General features: G+C 29.7%; 3 protein-coding genes across 3 annotated transcripts in view; 2 read left to right on the forward strand and 1 right to left on the reverse strand.

Annotated features, from left to right (window-relative positions):
• LOC134834696 (E3 ubiquitin-protein ligase PDZRN3) overlaps window positions 1-1,301 on the forward strand; it is a 104,197-nt gene extending 102,896 nt beyond the window's left edge. The window contains exons 5-6 of the mRNA XM_063849444.1: window positions 301-509; window positions 564-1,301. Of these exons, the coding sequence (XP_063705514.1) occupies window positions 301-509; window positions 564-1,052 (698 nt within the window). The 3' untranslated portion in view covers window positions 1,053-1,301. The remainder of the gene's footprint in view (window positions 1-300; window positions 510-563) is intronic.
• A 2,259-nt stretch (window positions 1,302-3,560) lies between these two features.
• Window positions 3,561-7,281, forward strand: LOC134833301 (transmembrane channel-like protein 7). Its single transcript, XM_063847579.1, has 8 exons — window positions 3,561-3,973; window positions 4,035-4,702; window positions 4,758-5,314; window positions 5,704-6,094; window positions 6,151-6,284; window positions 6,345-6,432; window positions 6,491-6,836; window positions 6,907-7,281. Exons 1-8 carry the CDS (start codon window positions 3,673-3,675, stop codon window positions 7,026-7,028), a joined length of 2,607 nt encoding a protein of 868 aa, XP_063703649.1. The 5' UTR covers window positions 3,561-3,672; the 3' UTR covers window positions 7,029-7,281.
• Window positions 7,274-16,942, reverse strand: LOC134835530 (NPC intracellular cholesterol transporter 1 homolog 1b-like). The gene is made up of 7 exons (XM_063850410.1): window positions 16,750-16,942; window positions 15,674-16,693; window positions 13,293-14,700; window positions 8,939-9,051; window positions 8,326-8,888; window positions 8,090-8,266; window positions 7,274-7,504 (listed from the first exon to the last, which is right to left on the reverse strand). The coding sequence occupies exons 1-7, from the start codon at window positions 16,940-16,942 to the stop codon at window positions 7,337-7,339; spliced, it is 3,642 nt and encodes a 1,213-aa protein (XP_063706480.1). The 3' UTR covers window positions 7,274-7,336.
• Window positions 16,943-17,397: the final 455 nt, after the last annotated feature.

Here is a 17,397-nt window from a genome sequence, read left to right on the forward strand (position 1 = left end):
TTTTGAATAATTTTTTGTATAATATTTTTTTAAGTAAACTTAATATTTTTTTTTAAATTTTTTTAAATAATTTTTTTTTTATTTTTTAAATATTTTTTTAAAATAAAAATATTTATATTTTTTTTTTTTAATATTCTTTTTAAAATAAAAATTTATATTTTCTTTTAAAAATAATTTTTTTATTAATTTTGACCAAAAAAAATTTTTTTTACCTTTTTCTTTTGTAAAAAAAAAAATTTAAATAAATTTTTAGTTTTTTAAATAAAAAAAAAAATTAATTAAAAAATAATTTTTTTACAGATTTCAAAGATAAATTACCAAAAAATAGTCTCAACTCGGCATCTGTTGCTTCCTCGACGATGTACACGAATATGGCAAATCTCCATCAAACGATGCTCCTGCAGCAAAAAATGTTCCGACAAGCGATGGTGCAACAAAACACGATGAGCAACACTAAACATTACACGGCACCCAATTTAAGTCAATATCAATTCGTCAGTGGACAACAAGTAAGAAAAAATTTTCTCTAAAAAATTATTTTTTTTTAATTCCTTCTTTTTTAGACATATCGCACGAGTTTACAGCCCCGCACAAACGAAGAAAACATGGTCTGGAAAGTGAAAAGACGTCAAGATGGCACGCGTTACATTGTTCGTCGTCCCTGCAATCGCAGCAAAGTCTTACGGGAACGCGCCAACAAAATCGCCGAAGAACGAAATGAACTCACGACAGAAGATGACACCGTTTCGGAGATCAAACTCGGGCGTTTTTGGCCCAAAGAAGATCGCAAAAAGCACTTGGAAAAGGCAAAAGAACGTCGAACGCGACAAGAAGCGATGATCGCTGCAAAAAATCAACAATTAGCGGAACAACAACATCCCGCGACAAATGGCCTACCGCCAACCATTCCAAAGAGCAAATCAGCAGAAACGCATCGCAAGCCATCGACGATCAAGAGACAAACCAAAAATGGAGAACCGGAAAAACCTCCTGCGTTACCGCCGGCAAATGGAACTGTCAAAGGAGGAATTTTGTCAGTGACAACCGTGTAAAAAAAAAGATCTTTTTAAAAAAACTCAAAGAGTTGCAAGAAAAAAAAACATAAATTTTAATGTGATAGAAAAGTAGAAGATAAACTTTGTTGTCTATATAGGACCGTTATTTATAGGAAAAAAAAAATAAAATAAATAAAAATTACTTAGATGAGATTCCTTCAAAATCTCAAGAAAAAGTGGTTAATGTACTGTATAAATAAATATTTAAAAGATTTTTGCTACAATTAAAATATCAAAAAAAAAATTATCCCCCAAAAAATAATCATTATGCTTAAAAAATATCCTACTTTATTCTCATAAAGTTAATTTAAATTTGAAATTTTTTGTTATCCATAAAAAAATTATAGAAAAAAGTCTGGAGACTTAAATTTACTAAAACTTATCTAATTTATATGCAATTAGACGATAAATAATAAAGAAATAACTGAAAATGCTTAACAAATTGTTTTTCTTAATGTATTATTTAATTAAGCTTCAAGGTAAGTACAAATATTTAAAATTAATAAAAAAAATAAATTAAAAAAATATAAAAAATTATTTTATAAAAATTAAATAAATTTTCTTCAATTTTTATGAATTTTATAAAATTAAATTAAATTTTGAATTTTATATTTTTTTCATTTTTATTATTTTTTTTATTTTATTATTAAATTTAAATTTATAAAAATTAAAAAAGGGTTTAAAAAATAAATTTATTTAAATAAAAAATTAAAATTAAAAAAAATTATTATTATATTATTTTTTTAATTTATTTTTTATTTTACAAACAAAAATTTAAAAAAAATTATTTAAAATAAAAAAATAGACAAAGTAGTCGTCTAAAGAACGACATACTGTACCGCATTTCGATCTTTTTTGTACTCCTCAAGTCACATTTTCATACTCCTCAAGTCACATGTTCATTCCTCTCATTTCACATTTATGTACTCCTCATGACCATTTCACGGTTACATACACCTCACAACCCAAGAGACTGCCCACAGACCTTCAGGGTCCTCAAATAACTAAAAATTAGGTACCAATTTTTGAAAATTGAGCTAGATCACGGTTCTCCGTCTCAAATTGAAGGTTTTGTCTTTAGAAACAACTTTTGTTTTGGACTTTTTCTAAATTTTGCGTTTCCGATGTACAGGAGCCATTTAAAGATGTTAGCAAAAAAATTGATGAAAAAAAATTTAAGTCAAAATCCTCTTATTATGAGGGCTCACTTACCGATTTTTGAAAATTGAGCTACATCGCCGTTCTCCGTCTCAAATTTAAGGTTTTGTCTTTAGAAACAACTTTTGTTTTGGACTTTTTCTAAATTTTGCGTTTTCGATGTACAGGAGCCATTTAAAGATGTTAGCAAAAAAAATTGATGAAAAAAAAAAAATTTAACCCAATGTTTTCAAGTTTCCGATCCTCTACCCATTTTTCAAAATTATTTTGTCTTTAGAAACAACTTTTGTTTTGGACTTTTTCTAAATTTTGCGTTTTCGATGTACAGGAGCCATTTAAAGATGTTAGCAAAAAAAATTGATGAAAAAAAATTTCAGCCAAAATCCTCTTATTATGAGGGCTCATGTACCCATTTTTGAAAATTGAGTTAGATCACCGTTCTCCGTCTCAAATTGAAGGTTTTGTCTTTAGAAACAACTTTTGTTTTGGACTTTTTCTAAATTTTGCGTTTCCGATGTACAGGAGCCATTTAAAGATGTTAGCGAAAAAAATTTATCAAAGTCGAGTTTAATACCGCATTTTTTCTTCGAAATGCGGTAAAAAAAAATTATTAAATTTTTTCAATTCAATTTTAAATAATTTATTTTACAAATTTTATTAAATTGTTAAATTTAATTCAAAATATTTTTTTTTAAATTATTAATTGAAAAATTATGAAAATATTATGAAGAAATTTAAAAAAATAATATTTTTGAACTGTATTTTATTAAATTTCAAAAATAAGAAAATTAATTAATTTTAAATTAATTGAATTAATACATATTTTCGAATTTCAAATGAAATACATATGAAAAAATATAAGATTAAATTAAAATGAATCTTTTTTATCTTTTTTCATATTTTATTTGAATATCAAAAATACTAATTCAATAAAATTATTTAATTTTTTAAATTTGAATTAAATTTTTTTAAAACATTTTATTATTTTTTTTTAAATTTAAATTTAATTAATTAAAAAAAAATCATAAAAATTTAAAATTTATATATAATTTAATTTTTTTTATTTAAATTAATATTTTTTTTATTTTTTAGATAAAAATTGTTAAAAACTAATAAAAAAAATTTTAAACTAAATTTTAATAAATTAATTATTATTATTAAATTTCAAATAAAAGAAAAAAAAATTTAAGACGAGAAATAAAAAATAAATAATTTTTCTTAATTTAACGGTAAAAATTTTCTAATAAAAACTTGAAACTTGCATGAAAAGCTTGTCTCGTTTCCATTTTGAGACGAATAAAAGTGATAACCAAAACAAAAAAAAATTAATTGCAAAAAAGTGTCTTAATAGCTTAAGAAAATTAGACATTTTCTAGTTTATTTTAGTCTTTTTACCCCTCAAAAAATGTCTCTCTGACTACCTGAATCCCTTCCGCTACTGAGTCTCCATCCGCCAGCCATGGAGAATGACGAAAAAAGCGCTAACCAAGCAAAAACAGAACCATCTCCGGAAAAATCTGCTTTTCAGTCGGGCGATTCGTTCATCATCAACCCTTTGGATGACCATGAAATCGGCTATTTAGACTCTGAAGGTGAGGAAATGATGAACCGACAATCGTCAACAGCAAATACAGCGGAAGACTTGTCAACCATGTCTGCGGGAAATAGCGCCCAACGTCGATGGTCCTTGAACTTTAGTCGAAATAAAAAGTTTTTGTATCAAAAGACTGTCAGTTTTAAGCCAGCAAGGAGATTGAGACGTAAGTTTTTAACATTTCTCGCCAATTTTTAAGAAATTTCAAGGATTTTCTTCGTTTTTAGGTTCCTTTGACAATCCGCTGGGTAGTCAGAAGTACGAAAACATCGAAACAATCACGGAAGACTTCGAACAACACGAAGAACTAATGGAAGACTCGCAACTCGCCGAGCAATTACGTGTTCAGACAATTCGTTCCTTGCCGCAAACGTTATCCGTGAAACGCGAAATTCGCGCAAATCTCTCAAAGACCATCGGGCGTCGTAGTAGCGCCAATAACTCGGGAGATTTTTGGAAACATTGCAAAAATTACGGAAAACTTTTGTCGAAACAGCTTCAACGACGAATCGAGCATACCGGAAATCGTTTCGAATTGTGGTACGACTCCTTAAAAACTGTCGAAGGGCATTTTGGAAGCAGTGTCGGAGCATATTTCCGATTTTTGCGCTTTTTGTACATCACAAACGTAATTTTGGCGGTTTCGATGATCGCTTTTGTTGCTTTTCCCCAATGGTTGTTCAACAATACGGAGAATCCGATGATTTGGCGCCCCAAAAATGTCACGAAAAACGAAAGTCAGATCTTGTTGACGCCGGAATTGAATAATTGGGCAAAATATGAAGTCGTCATTCCAGAAAATTTGACTGTAGAGACGTTAGAAAGTAAAGTAGATGAGAAAAAATTGACAAAAATTCATGAACCGATTTATTTTTCGGATATTTTTACCGCTTTGGTAAGTTTTTTCCCAAAAATTTCAATAAAGCTTAAAAAATTTTTTTTTTTTTCAGCACGGTTTGAAGTCATCAATAATGTTTTACGGATCTTATACCAACGAAACGTTCGCTTTGAAGGTTTCCAACTACTACAGCATGCCTCATGCCTACCTGATTACCACAAGTGTCTTATATACTCTTGTTTTTACGATTGTTTCGATCAATGTAGCGCGCTCCTATCGTCGTAGTTTCATCGAATCATCGGGCGCCATCCATAAACTCTTTTCACATCGGATTTTATGTGCATGGGATTTTAATTTGTGCTTCATACGCGGCGCAAAAATGAAGAGAGATGCAATTGTGCAGGACTTTCGCGATTTGTTGGCGGAAGTAAATGCAAAAGCGGAAGCTCCTGAGACGAATTTGCGACGTTTTTATGGATTATTGGCACAATTGATGGCTCACGTGTTAGTTGTGTTGCTAATGAGCGGCGTGGCGATCGGGGTTTGGATGCTTCTGTTGAGTCGAAATGCCGGAAGAATTGACGATAGGCTTTTTTCGGTATTTTATTTGCCGATTGCGGTTAATATTATTGTCAGTTTCTTTCAAAATGTCTTCGGATGGATTGCGAGGTGAGTTGTTTTTGTGATTTTTAAACCTAAAAAAATTAATTAAAATTATTAAAATTAATTAAAATTAATTAAAATTAATTAAAATTAATTAAAACTATTAAAATTAATTCAAATTATTAAAATAAATTAAAATTAATAAAATTAATTAAAATTAATTAAAATTATTAAAATTAATTAAAAAATTATTAAAATTAATTAAAATTATTAAAATTAATTAAAATTAATAAAATTAATTAAAATTAATTAAAATTATTAAAATTAATTAAAATTATTAAAATTATTAAAAATTATTAAAAAATATTAAAAAATATTAAAATTATCAAAGTTATTAAAAATTATTAAAATTTAAAAAAAAATTAAAATTAATTTAAAATTTAATTTTTTCACAGCATGGAAGAATATCACTCACCCGGAACAGTACTCCATATCCATCTCTTGAGGAATTTTTTGCTTTTGGCATCAATTGTTGGTCCCCTAACCCTATATTGGATCGAAGAAAGTCGCAATATCCATTGTTGGGAAACTGCCTTCGGACAAGATATTTACCGCATCATTGTCGTCGATTTGCTCTTCAGTTGTTTGGGTGTTCCGTTCTACTATGCGCTCCGTTACGTGCTTCACAGACAATTTCCACACAATTTTTCGTTGCCGCCATTCAACATATCGCATGCTTGCCTTAAATTAGTATTTAGCCAAACACTTACGTGGCTCGGGGTTTTGTATTCGCCGCTGCTTCCGCTCGTGCTTGTCATCAAAATGGCGATTATTTTCTACATCAAGGTAGGATTTTGGGATTTTTTTTAATGAAAATTATTGAAAATTTAATTTTTTTGTAGAAATATACTTTGATCAAGTTTTGTAAGCCGCCTCAGAAGCTATGGCGCTCAAGCCAGACACGAACTCTCTTCATGGTTTTGACTTTTTTGTCACTTTTTAGTGCGATTGTCATCAATTGTTACATCGTTACTCAGTGAGTTTTTCTTTTTTGATGAAATTTAATGAAAATTTTTATAAAAATTACCTTTTTCAGAGTTTCTGTGAGTAAAAATTGCGGACCGTTTCGCGGAAGTGAAGAAATGGTCGAAGTTCTTATCAAAGATATTGATGTATTGAAAGATGTAAGTCCCTTTTAACCCAAAAAAAATAAATTTTTTCAACTTTTTCATGAATTTTTAGGACAATATGTTTTGGAGCATCATCGCATCTCTCACGAAACCCGCTGTCGTTGCCGGAATTCTTCTCACAATGACCGTCATTGTTTATTATTTGCGCGCCAAGTCACGAGCCCACACAGAAATGGTCAAACTTCTAAAGGAAATGTTGTATTTAGAGGCTCGCGATAAGGCTTTTCTCATTTCCAGCATCAAACAATTGACGAATAACAGCGGATTTTTGCTCGAAGATGCGGATTTTGTGTTGCGGGGCAAACCTTATATGCGTCATTCGCGTAATAATAGTTGCACAACGTGGGTTTTCACAACTTCGCCGAGTCACAGTAGGAATCCAAGCGGCAATAATCCACGTAAATTTATTTTTTTCATTAAAATTTTTTTAAAAAAAAATTAAAATTTAATTTTTTAAATTTTTTTTAGATATCACAACAACTACAGTTGTCAATCACAAAGTAAATAGCAATCACGCCAGCAATGGCAACAACAACAACAACAATAATAATCAAATTATACAGGAAATATCTGATCCGAAAAATGTGTGATACGTGTAGCCAAATTGTACCAAAGACCAAAAAAAAAAATTTTTCCTGATATTATTTTAAAATTTTTTTTCGCGTGAACTTTGACCAAGTAACTTCTCTCAGCAGCCACGAGAATTTTTAAAAAGGAGTATTATTTGTGTGTCAATTAGATAAAATTTACATGTTAGGAGTGAAATTGCAATATTTTTAGATGATAAGAAGAAAATCGAATCGTTTTGTGAATTTTGTTGTACCTACAAAGAGAGCAATAAAAACAATGAAAAGCTTTTGCTTTATTATAAAAATAAAATGAAATAATAAAAAAAAATCTATAAATTGCTTGTTTCTTCACTACTTGATGAAGTGTCGTTCCTTGGCTCAGTTTGCTTTGAATTTGGTCCGAAATAGCACAAGAGGATTGGAAGGAAGATTAAACCATGAACAGCTCCAATGAGGACCATGCCAAGGTACATTTGGAAGTAAAAGACACGGAAAATCTGCAATTTTAAAAAAATTATCAGTTTTTAGTTGAAATGAAATTTTTAGATCTTGAAATTGAAACTTTTAGATCTTGAAATAAAAATTTTAGATCTTGAAATTAAATTTTTAGATTTTCGAAATGAAATTTTTCGAACTCGAAATGAAATTTTTCGAACTCGAAATGAAATTATTCGAACACGAAAAAAAATTTTCAAACACAAAATGAAATTTTTTGAACTCGAAATGATATTTTTCGAACTCGAAATAAAATTATTCGAACACGAAAAAAAATTTTCAAACACAAAAAAATTTTTCGAACACAAAATGAAATTTTTCGAACTCGAAATGAAATTTTCCGAACACAAAATGAAATTTTTCGAACACGAAAAAAAATTTTCAAATACAAAATGAAATTTTTTGAACTCGAAATGAAATTTTTCGAACTCGAAATGAAATTATTCGAACACGAAAAAAAATTTTCGAACACAAAATGAAATTTTTCGAACACAAAATGAAATTTATCGAAATCGAAATGAAATTTTTTCTAAAAATGAACTTTTTGTGCCTTGAAATTAATTTTTCTTCTACATTTTGGATCTTACCTGTGACTTAGCAAATGCCAAAACGACAATTCCGCTAAATTTGGTCAATGCTATACCCGAAAGGACACTACTTCCTGTCTTTGTCAGCGTATAACTCGCTCTTTCTCGTCGACTTCCGCTTGTTTGAGTATAAGACCATACAATATGTGACACAAATTCAACGCCAATTCCCACACACTTTAAAAAAATTAATTTTTTAATTAAAATTCTCATCAAAAATAAAATTTTCTACTCACAACTACTAAATTCACGAGCGAAATTGCATTTAGCGAGATATTAAACATCCACATTAGTCCCAGCATGTTGATCAAAATCAATCCAACCATATAAACAACCATCAAAGCCGAGATCAGATCAAAGCCTGTAACGGTTAAAGTTGTCACAAACACCGTGAGTAATGATAAGCCCAGAGAAATTGCTACATCCTTCCACATTGTCAAATATTGCTCGTAAAACACGTAAAAAACGCTGTAAGGGAAGACTTCGACGTTTTTCGCGTTTTGTTTGAACATTTCATTCATATTGGCAGCGATTTTACGAGCTTGGATAAGCGCTGTGTAAAAATCTCGTGAATTTTTTAATGGAGTATGGTAAGTCATGAAGTACGAATCTTTGATTTTCGGTTCACTTTTGGGATCGTAAATAATTCCGTCGGCATAGACAGCTTTTCCGCCTTTGAAACATGAGTCTCCGGGAAGATCAGCAAGAAATAAGGGGAAAAATTTGTCAAAAGTTTCCGCAGTTGGTCGAATTCCGTTTTTAGAGAGCTTTTTAACGCACTTTTTGCATGTTGAATCGTCTGAAAGTAAAAAATTTTAAAGATTTTAATTTTAATTTTATTCTTTTTACCTGAATTGCTCGAACAAAAGTCTCCGGAAGGCGTTTCTTTGCAACAATCACTCGATTTTATCCAATCAAAGTAGTCATCGAGCCAAGAATTGGAAATTTTAGCAATTTTTGACCTAAAAAAATTAAATTTCATTAAAAATTTCGTCATTTAGTTTCAAAACAAAACTATGTCAAAGGAAAATTTTTTTTTCAGTTTCAATTTTTTGGCAGTTTTGAGTTACAAAATGATTAAAAATGATAAATTAGAGCCCTCTGATAAATTTTTATCCATTTGGAGCAAGATTTGACAAAAATTGCTTTGACACAGTTTTTGACACAGTTTTTTTTCTCTTGATTTAGTTTTCAAAACAAAACTATGTCAAAGGAAAATTTTTTTTTCAGTTTCAATTTTTTGGCAGTTTTGAGTTACAAAATGATTAAAAATGATAAATTAGAGCCCTCTGATAAATTTTTATCCATTTGGAGCAAGATTTGACAAAAATTGCTTTGACACAGTTTTTGACACAGTTTTTTTTCTCTTGATTTAGTTTTCAAAACAAAACTATGTCAAAGGAAAATTTTTTTTTCAGTTTCAATTTTTTGGCAGTTTTGAGTTATAAAATGATTAAAAATGATAAATTAGAGCCCTCTGACAAATTTTTATCCATTTGGAGCAATTTGACAAAAATTGCTTTGACACAGTTTTTGACACAGTTTTTTTTCTCTTGATTTAGTTTTCAAAACAAAACTATGTCAAAGGAAAATTTTTTTTTCAGTTTCAATTTTTTGGCAGTTTTGAGTTATAAAATGATTAAAAATGATAAATTAGAGCCCTCTGACAAATTTTTATCCATTTGGAGCAAGATTTGACAAAAATTGCTTTGACACAGTTTTTGACACAGTTTTTTTCTCTTGATTTAGTTTTCAAAACAAAACTATGTCAAAGGAAAATTTTTTTTTTCAGTTTCAATTTTTTGGCAGTTTTGAGTTATAAAATGATTAAAAATGATAAATTAGAGCCCTCTGACAAATTTTTATCCATTTGAATCAAGATTTGACAAAAATTGCTTTGACACAGTTTTTGACACAGTTTTTTTGCTCTTGATTTAGTTTTCAAAACAAAACTATGTCAAAGGAAAATTTTTTTTTTCAGTTTCAATTTTTTGGTAGTTTTGAGTTATAAAATGATTAAAAATGATAAATTAGAGCCCTCTGATAAATTTTTATCCATTTGGAGCAAGATTTGACAAAAATTGCTTTGACACAGTTTTTGACACAGTTTTTTTGCTCTTGATTTAGTTTTCAAAACAAAACTATGTCAAAGGAAAATTTTTTTTTTCAGTTTCAATTTTTTGGCAGTTTTGAGTTATAAAATGATTAAAAATGATAAATTAGAGCCCTCTGACAAATTTTTATCCATTTGGAGCAAGATTTGACAAAAATTGCTTTGACACAGTTTTTGACACAGTTTTTTTTCTCTTGATTTAGTTTTCAAAACAAAACTATGTCAAAGGAAATTTTTTTTTTCAGTTTCAATTTTTTGGCAGTTTTGAGTTATAAAATGATTAAAAATGATAAATTAGAGCCCTCTGACAAATTTTTATCCATTTGGAGCAAGATTTGACAAAAATTGCTTTGACACAGTTTTTGACACAGTTTTTTTTCTCTTGACACAGTTTTTGACACATGATTTCTTGATTTAGTTTTCAAAACAAAACTATGTCAAAGGAAAATTTTTTTTTCAGTTTCAATTTTTTGGCAGTTTTGAGTTATAAAATGATTAAAAATGATAAATTAGAGCCCTCTGACAAATTTCAATCCATTTGGAGCAAGATTTGACAAAAATTGCTTTGACACAGTTTTTGACACAGTTTTTGACACAGTTTTTTTTCTCTTGATTTAGTTTTCAAAACAAAACTATGTCAAAGGAAAATTTTTTTTTCAGTTTCAATTTTTTGGCAGTTTTGAGTTATAAAATGATTAAAAATGATAAATTAGAGCCCTCTGACAAATTTTTATCCATTTGGAGCAAGATTTGACAAAAATTGCTTTGACACAGTTTTTGACACAGTTTTTTTTCTCTTGATTTAGTTTTCAAAACAAAACTATGTCAAAGGAAAATTTTTTTTTTCAGTTTCAATTTTTTGGCAGTTTTGAGTTATAAAATGATTAAAAATGATAAATTAGAGCCCTCTGACAAATTTCAATCCATTTGGAGCAAGATTTGACAAAAATTGCTTTGACACAGTTTTTGACACAGTTTTTTTTCTCTTGATTTAGTTTTTAAAACAAAACTATGTCAAAGGAAAATTTTTTTTTCAGTTTCAATTTTTTGGCAGTTTTGAGTTATAAAATGATTAAAAATGATAAATTAGAGCCCTCTGACAAATTTCAATCCATTTGGAGCAAGATTTGACAAAAATTGCTTTGACACAGTTTTTGACACAGTTTTTTTTCTCTTGATTTAGTTTTCAAAACAAAACTATGTCAAAGGAAATTTTTTTTTTCAGTTTCAATTTTTTGGCAGTTTTGAGTTATAAAATGATTAAAAATGATAAATTAGAGCCCTCTGACAAATTTCAATCCATTTGGAGCAAGATTTGACAAAAATTGCTTTGACACAGTTTTTGACACAGTTTTTTTGCTCTTGATTTAGTTTTCAAAACAAAACTATGTCAAAGGAAAATTTTTTTTTTCAGTTTCAATTTTTTGGCAGTTTTGAGTTATAAAATGATTAAAAATGATAAATTAGAGCCCTCTGACAAATTTTTATCCATTTGGAGCAAGATTTGACAAAAATTGCTTTGACACAGTTTTTGACACAGTTTTTTTTCTCTTGATTTAGTTTTCAAAACAAAACTATGTCAAAGGAAAATTTTTTTTTTCAGTTTCAATTTTTTGGCAGTTTTGAGTTATAAAATGATTAAAAATGATAAATTAGAGCCCTCTGACAAATTTTTATCCATTTGGAGCAAGATTTGACAAAAATTGCTTTGACACAGTTTTTGACACATTTTTTTTTTTTTTCTCTTGATTTAGTTTTCAAAACAAAACTATGTCAAAGGAAATTTTTTTTTTCAGTTTCAATTTTTTGGCAGTTTTGAGTTATAAAATGATTAAAAATGATAAATTAGAGCCCTCTGACAAATTTTTATCCATTTGGAGCAAGATTTGACAAAAATTGCTTTGACACAGTTTTTGACACATTTTTTTTTTCTCTTGATTTAGTTTTCAAAACAAAACTATGTCAAAGGAAATTTTTTTTTTCAGTTTCTAAAATGATTAAAAATGATAAAATCCAAATTTGACAAAAATTGCTTTACAATTTTTTGGCAGTTTTGAGTTATAAAATGATTAAAAATGATAAATTAGAGCCCTCTGACAAATTTTTATCCATTTGGAGCAAGATTTGACAAAAATTGCTTTGACACAGTTTTTTTTTTCTCTTGATTTAGTTTTCAAAACAAAACTATGTCAAAGGAAAATTTTTTTTTCAGTTTCAATTTTTTGGCAGTTTTGAGTTATAAAATAATTAAAAATGATAAATTAGAGCCCTCTGATAAATTTTTATCCATTTGGAGCAAGATTTGACAAAAATTGCTTTGACACACAGTTTTTGACACAAAGGAAATTTTTTTTTTCAGTTTCAAGTTTTTGGCAGTTTTGAGTTACAAAATGATTAAAAATGATAAATTAGAGCCCTCTGATAAATTTTTATCCATTTGGAGATTTGACACAATTAGCTTTGTGACCTTTTTTTTTTTCTCTTGATTTAGTTTTCAAAACAAAACTATGTCAAAGGAAATTTTTTTTTTCAGTTTCAATTTTTTGGCAGTTTTGAGTTATAAAATGATTAAAAATGATAAATTAGAGCCCTCTGATAAATTTTTATCCATTTGGAGCAAGATTTGACAAAAATTGCTTTGACACAGTTTTTGACACAGTTTTTTTTCTCTTGATTTAGTTTTCAAAACAAAACTATGTCAAAGGAAATTTTTTTTTTCAGTTTCAATTTTTTGGCAGTTTTGAGTTATAAAATGATTAAAAATGATAAATTAGAGCCCTCTGATAAATTTTTATCCATTTGGAGCAAGATTTGACAAAAATTGCTTTGACACAGTTTTTGTCAAAGGAATTAAAAATGATAATAGAGCCCTCTGATAAATTTTTATCCATTTGGAGCAAATTTGACAAAAATTGCTTTCAAAGGACAATTTTTTTTCTTTGATTTTTTTCAGTTTCAATTTTTTGGCAGTTTTGAGTTGCAAAATGATTAAAAATGATAAATTAGAGCCCTCTGATAAATTTTTATCCATTTGGAGCAAGATTTGACAAAAATTGCATTAAAAATTTCTAATTTCAGGTAAAAACTCACCGTTCAGAGTCTCTAACAGCAGCATTTATTTGTCCAATCAACGAATTCGAGTTGCATTTCAAGCCGCCGCAGATTAAATTTTGATCAGATTCTCGTCGAAAATCCAATCCAGGCTTCAAAACGAAATAAACGGGAGGTCCAACATCCAAATATCGCTCCAAATACGAAAAATATTCCGCGATATACGAATCTTTGGGCATCGTGATGCTTTGTTCGAGTCCCGGTTCAACGAGAGGCGTCACAAAAATCGAAAATGCAGTCCACAGGAGCATCGTGCCCATTGCAGTAACTTGAATCGGCTTCGACATCAACAACGGAGTGAAAAACAGGTCAAACATCTTTTCAATGACGCCTCTTCCGCTTTTCACGACATTTTTTTGCAGTTTGCTTTGACAACAGCACATCACATCGAACCGTTGGGCGCGAAATCTTCGTTCATCGAGTGCGATAAGTGCCAAAAACGCCGTAATTTGGAACAAAAAATCCAATAAAATCGCTACAGTCGCAAAATAAGCGAAAGTTTTCACTGCTGGCATGTTCGAAAGTGACCCGATGCTGAAGCAAAAACATTCCGTCGCTGCTGTCAGTAGCAAAGAGGGTCCAACTTCACCTAATGCGACGCCCAATCCCGTTGGAATGTCTTTAAAAGTCTCTTTATCTAAGCGATTGAACGTTTGAACAAGGATAAAAATGTTGTCAACGCCAACTGCCAACACGAGAAACGGGATAACTTCGATCGTTAACATCGTCGTCGATACTCCGGTATATCCAAAGACCCCCAAACTGCACAAAACTGATGCCATAACGATAATTATCCCGCCAGCAGCTAAAGTTATCTTTGATTCCATGAAAAATGAGTTCAGATTTCGAATTCGCCCGAGCGAGAACACGATATATAAAAACATTAGCGAATAACTCACGATAACGGTTAAAAACTCCGCGTTCGACATCTCTTGAATGCCATCCTCGATGGATCGTTCTGCCTTGAAAACAACTTTAAAATGGGGATTTTTGTAATTTGACAGGAATTTGATGAATTTTTCTTCCCATTTCATCGCTGGATGCAACAATTCGGGGTCTTTGTAGTTCTTGACGATGATCGTGATGGACAAAAGTGTCGCCAAATTGTACTCTGGAGGGCTGTTTTTGCTTTTAGCCTTTGGATAGCCGCCTAAAACTAACTCTGGAATGGCGGGACCTCCCCATGATGACAGGCAATCTTGATGGAAAGGGTTTCGGATGCACGAAAAAAAGCCTTCTTGGAAATCGTAATCGTCGTCGAGGGTTTCATCGTCACTTAAGTAGCCAAAAAGTGATTGGACGACGCAGTTTTCGAGTTGAACAGTGACATTTGCTTCCATTATAGGTGCGTAACATATTTTTTCCAAGCCTTCGCCTTCAGCTTGACCTAAAGAAATTTTTTTTCGAAAAATTTTTATCATTATTTTAAAGCAATTTTTGTTTTTGTTGTTAGTTTACAATTTTTGAGTGAATTTTATAATTTTTTTAAAATAAAAATTTATAAAAAAAAAATTAAAATATAAAATTTAAAAAAAATATTAAATAATTAATTTTAAAATTTTTTTAATGAAAAATTTGGTAAAAAATTCATTTTTTTATACATTTAAAAAAAATATTAATTGAGAAAATTAATTCAAATTTTTTTAAAAATTTTGCCAAAAAGTTATGAATTTTTTTTTTAACAAAATAATTTTAAAAAATTTAAGATCTTGTATCGGTTTTTGACAAAAATTTAATTGTTTTAAATATTTTTAATCAAAAAAAAAAATAAATAAAAAATTTGAAAATTAAGAAAAAAAATTTAAAATTTATAAAAAATTATAAGAATTAAACAAAAATTAAAAAAAAAATTTTGAAAATATTTCAGATTTTATGTGATTTTTTTTATTTTTTGATAAAATTTGATTAAAAAATTTATAATTTGAAAATTAAAAAAAGATATATTAAAAAAATTTAAATAATTTTTAAATATCTTCAAATTAATAAGTGAAAAAAATAGAAATTTTATTTTATTATATTTATTTATTTTTTTTTAAATCAAAAAATGTAAAATTTATTTAAAAGTGCAAATTTAAAAATTTTTTAAAAAAAATAAAAAAAATTTTAATTTAAAAAAATTAAAAAAAAATTTTAAATTGGAAAATTTTTTAATTTTTTGTAAAATTTTGTCAAAAAAATTATGAAAAGTTTATTTAAAAAAATAATTGAAAAATTATTTATTTAAAAAATTTTTAAAAAATTTAATAATTTTTTTCATGGAAAATTTTAAAAATTAAGCAAAAATAGAAAAAAAATTATTCAAAAATAAATTAGGTTTGAATTGAAATTCATATAAATTTACAAATTTGTAAAAAAATTACCTAAACTCAAAATTTCCTGTTGAAATTTTTGCACTTCTTTCAGGAAAGTAACATTAAAAGCAGGCCCATATGTGATATTTTGTCCCGTTCTACTATCAAATTGCGTGAAATTCTGCTTAAAAATCGGCTTCACGAAAATTTGTTCAGTTCTAAAGAACGGTCCAAACGTCGCATCAAAATATTCCTTTTGTTGTCGTGCTTGACTGTCATGCGCTGCCCATAATTTAACTGGATCTGTCGTTACTTCGATGAACATTGCTCCGATACTGAGCGGAATTACCACTAAAATGAACAAAAAAAGCACTTTAACGGGGTTCTTTGCTACAGTTTCGCCCCATTTAGTGAAAAAATGTTTTAAAAAGACGTCAATCAATGGAATTCCCTTCATTTTTCCGATACTGGAGCGCGACATAAAGTACAAAATGGCGGGAATGATGCCCGTGAAGATGATGACGACGAGTAAAATGTAAGTAGTTTGTTGCATGAAATCCATTTCCGGTTCAATTTTTTCCGAAATTTCATTGTTGCAGGTGATTTGACAGTCGACGCAGGAACAAGCGAAGGAATTTTCGTAACTTTCGTTGCAGCGTTTCACGGGAAACTCGAAACGGCGGCGTTTGTCGTGCGAAATCACGTAATTTATCTGGTAGTCGTCGTATCGGCCCATGTAAGCGAACCATTTTTCGGGCGTGCAAGTGAAGGAATTCTCGTCGCCGCATGCAGTTTCCATCACGGGACCTCCAGTGAGTGACAGGATGATGCCTTTGCAACTTTCGTACGTTTTTCGCATGTATTCGTAGTCCAAGTGCAAGGCGACGGTTTTTGCGCATTTTCCGTCTTCCGTTTTTTCGGCGATTTTCAGGAATTTATCTTGATCCGGCGAACACGTGATCGCGCAAATGGACTTTAGGATGTTTTTCGTGCACGTTGGACATCTCCCAAAAGCGGCAACAGCTCGTTGGAACTTTCCATTGATCACAACTAGTTGCTCAGACGTGCAACAAACTCGCGTGCCATTTTCTATAAAAACTCTTGATTAATTGGAATGCAAGGCGAACATTATTAAATTAACTTACTGCCGTCGCGGTAATATTCGGGGCAAATTTCTTGCAGAATTTTCAGCGATTCTTCGGTTATTTCCTCGCCACGGATCGGCGGTTGCGACGAAATTGTGACATGAGGCCCGCAAACGCCCGAGACGATGCAATCGCTCCGTACGAGCGTCAGACGAGCGAAAATTATCAAAAAAATAATAATTGGACGAGACATTCGGTGATCTTTCAACCTATTTCGTTATTGATCAGAATGACAACTGACTTCAGTGTCTACTCTGTCTCATTATTAGACCTAACGAGAGGCACGAGTGTGTTCACTTTGGCTTACGCAACGAAAGTGATTCAGAATTTCTCGATCGGTTTGTATGGCGGCAGATGAATCAATTTGAATTTTTTAGGGAAATTTTTGTCTGTTGATCGTAAAAGTTGGAGAGATGAATACACGCCAAGTTAATTTTTGATCGATTTCAAGTCTAAAATTGAATAAAAAGTCATTCTGAAGATGATTTCCATTCATATTTTCTCAATTTTCGAACAAATAAAATTTTTCACGATTTTTCCTCATGCTGAATTAAAATCGTTAAATTTGCTTAAAAATTCGGCTTCGAACATTTTCATTCTTCCTCATGCGTCAATTTTTCAGCAATTTCAAGCTTAAAACTGAATAAA

The sequence above is a fragment of the Culicoides brevitarsis genome, chromosome 3 (genome assembly GCF_036172545.1).
Source record: "Culicoides brevitarsis isolate CSIRO-B50_1 chromosome 3, AGI_CSIRO_Cbre_v1, whole genome shotgun sequence".
Classification (NCBI taxonomy): domain Eukaryota; kingdom Metazoa; phylum Arthropoda; class Insecta; order Diptera; family Ceratopogonidae; genus Culicoides; species Culicoides brevitarsis.

Bases quoted from the DNA above. Each gene is read 5' to 3' on its own strand.
- LOC134835530 (XM_063850410.1), bottom strand. From the start codon at position 16,942: ATGTCTCGTCCAATTATTATTTTTTTGATAATTTTCGCTCGTCTGACG. The intron at 9,052-13,292 runs GTGAGTTTTTAC...TAATTTTTTTAG, and splicing joins GCTGTTAGAGACTCTGAACG to GTCAAAAATTGCTAAAATTT. The intron at 7,505-8,089 runs GTAAGATCCAAA...TTAAAATTGCAG, and splicing joins TGGCATTTGCTAAGTCACAG to ATTTTCCGTGTCTTTTACTT.
- LOC134833301 (XM_063847579.1), top strand. From the start codon at position 3,673: ATGGAGAATGACGAAAAAAGCGCTAACCAAGCAAAAACAGAACCATCT. The intron at 5,315-5,703 runs GTGAGTTGTTTT...ATTTTTTCACAG, and splicing joins GTCTTCGGATGGATTGCGAG to CATGGAAGAATATCACTCAC. The intron at 6,837-6,906 runs GTAAATTTATTT...AATTTTTTTTAG, and splicing joins TCCAAGCGGCAATAATCCAC to ATATCACAACAACTACAGTT.